We start from the raw sequence: 6,985 nt of genomic DNA, 5'->3' as shown, positions 1-6,985 counted from the left end.
AGATTAATTTCTACATATCCTGGGTAATTTGTGGCTTAATACTTTTCAGCCATGGAGGAGGGAGCTTTATATCTTGTCCAACATATTCATAAATTTCCTTATGTATTATTACACCTTGGTCAACAAGAGTTACTGCTATACAACAGAATGTAATTTACAGTAGCTGCTTTTCTGCTGTTAAAAAGGCAGAAATATAAAGTTAGCACAGGTCATCAAAGGACAAAGTAGTCTAACTTTGTTTGTGCCTGCTTTGTCTTTAAATTTAAATACTTTCTTATTCTTACACCCTTGATTGAAAAGAGTATACGAATGGTTTGTTAAACATTAAAGTCAAACAGCAAAGACAAGAACAATGTGCTCAAAAGGCCATAAAAATACATCTTTATTTAAAATAAACAGCAATTGTAGAATTTTATTGTTTCTGTCCTAATGTTTCAGAATTCAACCAAATAAGCTGTTTTTCTTTTTAAAATGATATTTCTCTACACTAAAGAATGTCACAGAGCAGCTACTAAATTCTTCCAGAATGTGTAACCACACCAACACCCATACCCATGTACAATAAAGGAAAATTAACTTCAAACTTCTTTCTAGCATCTATTAAAAGTCAAGTAACTGATAAACATATTTCTTCTCTTGCATGTGTTATCCTTCATTTTCAGAGGTGTTTGAAGAGTGGGCAGTAGAACTAAAGTATGAGTAATATTGAAGAGCTGGTCAATATGGCTACTGAATGTGCCCCCCAGCATGTACGTTGCTTCCTTGTGAGTTTTATTATCTCAAATAATGACTGTGACCTCTGAGAAAACAGAGTACCCTAAATATGATCTGCTTTCACAACAAACTAAATCAGCTGCAGCCATTTAATGTGTTCTTATTGTATTAAATGCCAAGGGGCATTAGAATGGCACAAGCAGTGATGTCAGCGTTGTGTTTATATCTATTATATATACAGTATTACTTGAAAAGCTTGTAGTGAGACTTACTCCAGTAGCTAGTAAAGTACCCCAGACTACCATGTCATACAATTATGCACCAGGCTTTACTTACAGCAGATGGATATCTAGGGGAATCTTTATGGTGTTTAAAAGCAATGACTGCCCAGTGCATTGTTTTCTTATTGTTTTTTGTTTGGTGGGGGGGGGGGCTTATAAACAATATGATGAATGAAAGAGAAGATAATGACAACTATTCAAAGTCCTCAGTGCTTTTCTTAGTTGCACCCTTATGTAAATGCACAGTTCATAACCCAAAGACCAGTGTCATGGCTGCTGCAGTTCCTCTTCTGGTTTGCCATCTGATTTGCAAGTAATGCCTTCACGTTCTTTCTGTCTCTTTGTTCTGTAAAATACAAAACAAACAAAAACAACTTATGTTATTTTTGAACATATATTATTTAGAATGATGCTATAAAATAAGATGTTAATGCCCATATGGGTCTCTTTTTTTTCTACCGCACAGTACCAACCCGTCTGTCTCTCTGTATAATAGAAGAACATATCTAGTAAACAATATATATACATTTTGGTCTACATTCTTGGTGGTCATCAGCATTTATCAAAACTCTTAGTGTATCATCAACAGTTTATCTGCACCTTTAATACATCATCAGAGTTACTAAAATTATCCTAAATCTTCAATATTTGTGATGCTTGCTTAAAACTAAAGTAAACACTGATTAAATGAACCTCTGAAAAAATATTTTTTTGTTTTCTTGTAGTTTTTGGTAATTTTAGATTCAGTATAAAATGATTGCTGTTTTTAAGTTTTCTGTTCGAGGAATTTAGTACTTTGGTGATATAATTGTATATCTATATCTATCTATCTATCTATCTATCTATCTATCTATCTATCTATCTATCTATCTATCTATCTATCTATCTATCTATCTATCTATCTATCTAATCTATCTATGTCTATTTTTGCTTATTGATGTTTGTTACTGAGTCACTGACACTGCCATATTATAGATTAGCTTACTGCTGTGTGATATATTGTGATTAAATATCTTCACAATGACATTTGAAATAAATGTACCCTTCTGCACCCCACCGTGGAGGTCTATTCTCCCACACCTCTGATGACTTGAAGAAAAGGCAGATAATCTTTCCTTTTTCCTAAGTTGTTGTGCGCTTAGAGACTAGTAGGATGGAGAGATCTGCTCCAACATCAGAGGTACAGGATGGGTCACTTCTCTTCTAGAATAATGGATATATCAGTACATTTCATTTAGTTTTATACAGTGGTCAGCTGTGGAGGTGAAACAGTGTAGGAGGCCTGTTCAGTGCCAAGAAGTTAGACATTAGACAAGTAAAACATTCCTATAGATATATAAACAGACAGATGGAAGGATAGATAGATAGATAGATAGATAGATAGATAGATAGATAGATAGATAGATAGATAGATAGATAGATAGATAGATAGATACATGTTTGTGTGTGGAGGGCTACCATTCAGTGACTTATAAGTCCATTAATACTGTCTGGTTGATTTCAATGATTGAAACCCCAAAGTCCTAGGGAGTGTGGGGGCATCCCCTTCCTAAAAGTATCATTTTGTATTTAATTATGTACACAGATAGTACAGTAATTCCTGCTGTAGTGGTAGGTTTGTGGTAATTGCATATGGTACAGGACAACAACCTACTCTTTGATGAATGTAATGTTTGATAGTTATGTTTAGATAGGTTGTGGGATGATGGAGTGTACGTTGGCATTCAGTAGATCACAGGAGATTGATGCCAGCATTTCAAAAATCAACATACCGAATAACCAACATTGAGAAAGATTGAAAAAGGAAATAGTTTCCTTTTGTGATCTATTAACTAAAATCCTTCCACTAAATGCTGACATACATTGTCTGAATAGTGGTAGTGTCATGGAGAGCATCAAGGAGACCATGAGATGTCAAGAAATAGTTTCCATAATTCACTTTCTCATTAATCTTATCTATGAAAGGAAGGCGAAAAGTACATTGCCACTTTTCCAGGTTGTATGATTCTAATACAGGTGTATTCCGGATAGAGGTAATATGGGCTTCTTTTAGTTAAGTTCAAGACACCATATTCTACAAAGAAACTCAACTCAGATCAATTCAATGCACATGACCTAGAAAATTAACTGAACCTAGAATGCCCAAACAAGTTATAACAAGCTATGTTGGACCAGAGTCCTGCATGAAGTGTGTTTGATGGAAGGAGAAACCACATGCATGGCATCTTCATAGTGTAATCATATCCATCAAATCCATCTACAGAAATCTAGCCATATCACAATAAGACTACTGCTAAGTTCAGAATAGGCACTCTAAGGAACAGACAGCCCATTTTTAGCAAACGTATTCTCAAACAACTGTGCAACACTCTCACACTGAAAAGAAGAAGAACATTTTGTACAATAGGATAGGCTGAGCTATACAGACTGTTGACAGTCCATAAGAGCTTGCCAGATTGTGGTAAGAGGGAGAAAGTTCCCTAGATGAAAATAGTGCCCTTTTACATGGGATTCCTGAATAGAATGCTGAATAATGGACACAGGGGATCCAGCATCTTCTATATGTGCTCAAGCCTTCATCTGGCTCACTGCCTCACAGGATGGTCTCAGCTGTACCACCATTCATATGAAACAGTAGGGACAGGATGGTCATTAACACTGTCAGTTTGATCCATAGCAAAGGTGACTATATTGTTATAACCTAGCCAGTTCATCTGGATCATCTGCACTGCACTGTAAACTGAGCTGGCTCAATAAAGGAATATGGATGCTATTAGAGACATTTCTAAAACTCTAAATTGGGACAGCTGAGTATCAACTGAACATGTTGGGGGTACAAAGCTAAAACAGATCAGACAGTGAACAAACTGCAAAACCATCTCTATTTGCACTTCAGCTATAACTGTATCAAGTGAGGAAAATCAAGTCCTTGGAGTGTCTACTAATGCAGGCTAAAGAGGAATCCCCCCTCACAAAGCCCATGTTCTTTCAGATTATGTACAAAATAAGGTTACTACGATGAAAGAAGGAATGAGGACATGACATGAGGGGTAAAGTTTAGGGAAATAAAGTATACCCTTAAAGACAGAAGGCAAACAGGAATATGATTTGGGTAACCTCATAATCAAGGATAGGTAGGTGACATACCATTGAAAACAATGTACAGGGAAAATGGACATGGATTGCAACTGTACGGGAGGGAGAGTTAAAACTGATATAAAAAAACACTTTATGGAAAAGATGGCAAAACCCCGGATGGCTTTGCTAAAGGTATGCAAATGTGAGGTGCTTAAATGTAATTGAGACATTAAAGAAGGTGGGACTGGGAAGGGACAGCAATGAGGCTAGTTGCAACATTTGGGTGAACTTAGTTGACTAAAGAGCTTCTCTTGAAAGAAACTACATGCATGTATATATCAGTAAGCTTTGATAGTGCTAGAGGGTAATACTAGCTATTTTCTCTGGATCTAACTGGAAATATTTACACATACTATAGTATCAGGCCATCAGGGAAAACCAATGCTCAGAGATGTAGAGAACACTGAGATGGAAATCTGGAGTGACAAGAAATTGAACTTTAATAATCAAAGCATCACAGAGAAATAAACATGCTCAGGTCTTGAGAGATTTAGTGGTGGTTTTGGGGAGGTATTCTTAAGGTATATGTCTCTGGAGTGTGTGTGTGTGTGTGTGTGTGTGGGGGGGGGCAAACTATAGAATATAATGTTTGTGGGAAATGTCAACAAAAATAAACCCACAGTGTATAAAGTCCATCCAAGTGCTACAGATAACCAAGCAGGTAAATAGGATTTCCACCTATCAGAGTACAGAGAATATCAAGGAGGAAGCTGATACAAGCAAGGAAGATCAGGGTGAGACAACAGATCAAGAGGAGGAATCGAAGCAACCAAGAAACATAACAGATGTCAGTGGTACTGTGACAATAGGAGGAATGAGTGGAAGACAATGAGAAGTGGACGAAGGAGAAAGCTGATGAGGCATGGTCATTAAACAGAGTGAAATAAGTTGGAGGATGTTAAAACACTGCATGGTCTGGGATGCTACACCACAGCAGTTTGATACAGAGGCACAAAAATGATAACAAAATGGTTTGTCTGGGGATGCTCAAGTTAACTCTAGGAAATAATTTGGATATTACTAACCTCAGGTAAGGACAGTAACCAAGTTGTGATCCATAACTAAATAGTTAAGTTGTACTGCATTTGAACTGCACTGAAGGAAAAATGCCAAGCGCACTTCTAAAAACTGTGACTGCAGTTTGTGTTGTAATACCCCTCTTATTAAGGCACATGTTAAATATTAAAGTCTGACATAGAAAACATGCTTTTCTCCTCTGTCAAATATTTGACTTTGTGTTGACAAATTATTAAAATAATTTGGAAGTGGGAACTTTCTGTGGATTTGTTCTCAGAGCTTAAGGATGGTTACATTTATAGACTGAGACAGTCTGTCAATAGATCATGGATTCGTTCATTTATTTATTATGCCCCAACAGTGATTAATCAGGACATATATAACATACTTTAAAAAATATAAAATCAATATTCTGAGTATGAATAAGAATAAAATATGAAACACCGATCAAAGACACAAAATCTGAGCTGTAAGTAGTAACCAGAATGTTATGGCAGCATGCAAAAAGTACGAAAACTAGAACCAAATAATTTATGACACCGAAAGGTACCATCTACTGGTGAATGGATATGACATTTATCTTTACCATCAGCAAGTTACATTTGATTTGATTAGTTACAATGTTAGAGGTAGGCATAAAACCTTGAACAAGATCATTATTAGCCATTTTCTGTAATGACTTAGTCCAATGTACTTTGTCATCAAATCATGTCTAAGTTTTTTTTAAAACTCTCCTGTCTCTTTTCCAGCCAACTCAACAGGTAGTAAATTCCATATTCTCCAGGCTCTAAACTGGAAAAAGTTGCTGCCTAATCTATTTTGCAGCTTTTCAATTTTAACCATAATCTAATTATTCCAAGTTGTTGTTCTTCCGGCTTTACCCGGTTAGGGGTCACCACAGCAGAACTCTGGTCTGCTAATGATTGGCAGTAGATTTTTTGCAGGTGCCAAGGTGCCAACTCGACACCCAACCTTCAACAAAGGCACATCCATTCTACGCATGTCTTTCAAATGTCATTCAACCACAGGGAGGACATGCAGACTCTGCACAGAAGGTGCTCCAGCTGAGAATCGAACAGGAGAACCTCTTGCTGTAAGGCAACAATGATACCACTGCACCACCGCAGCTTATAATCTGATTATTCCAAGTACTTCTCCCATAAGTTAGAAACACAATTCCAGAATTACTTTTAGTTTTTTTCATTGTTTCTACATTTAAACAGACAAATCAGAGTTCATCTTACTTGCCTATAGTAAACTGAGAACAGACTGAATATTTTTTAATCTTTCTTGCTAGCATATATTCCTTAAACCTTTAATTTTCTTGTAAAAACTTTTTTACCTTTTCCATTTTACTAATTTCAAAACCAGAATTCCAGTGGTCCTTAATGTAGAAACTTGCCCAGGTTCTGGGGGACAGAACAGATAACGACCTGTTTTCCTACTTTGGGTGGAAGGGATGGGTTCCTAACTCTGCAGGAATACATCCTGGAAGAAGACAGGAACTATTCTTTGGTGCCATCCTTGCTGGAAGGGCATGCATGAAAAGCATTAGGTGCGCAATGTAAGTGCATGGGGCTGTTATTCCTGCACTGATGTCACTATCGCTCATTCATGCCTGAGCTAGTAAGGGGAACTGGATAGGGATGGGGTACATAAATCCTCTCCTTTCTTAATGCAAGAAATAGCCACCCTTGTCCGTAGCTCCTGCCATTTCACCAAGCAACAGGGGTACCCGCATCCATTATCTTACCATGTTAATCTTAAGGAATAGGAAGTGGGAGCGAATGAATGACTCAATAGGAATCATTGGATGCTTGATATTTGATGTCAAG

The 6,985-nt window shown here is 36.9% G+C and overlaps 1 protein-coding gene across 1 annotated transcript in view; it reads right to left on the bottom strand.

Moving 5' to 3' along the window:
* Positions 1-370: 370 nt before the first annotated feature.
* CA14 (carbonic anhydrase 14) overlaps positions 371-6,985 on the bottom strand; it is a 449,592-nt gene continuing 442,977 nt past the window's right edge. The window contains exon 11 of the mRNA XM_044079914.1: positions 371-1,341. Coding sequence (XP_043935849.1) covers positions 1,263-1,341 — 79 coding nt within the window. The 3' untranslated portion in view covers positions 371-1,262. The remainder of the gene's footprint in view (positions 1,342-6,985) is intronic.

Source organism: Protopterus annectens, chromosome 8.part0 (assembly GCF_019279795.1).
Source record: "Protopterus annectens isolate FY-2018-M chromosome 8.part0, PAN1.0, whole genome shotgun sequence".
Classification (NCBI taxonomy): domain Eukaryota; kingdom Metazoa; phylum Chordata; order Ceratodontiformes; family Protopteridae; genus Protopterus; species Protopterus annectens.
This window is presented reverse-complemented; position numbering and strand designations above follow the sequence as displayed.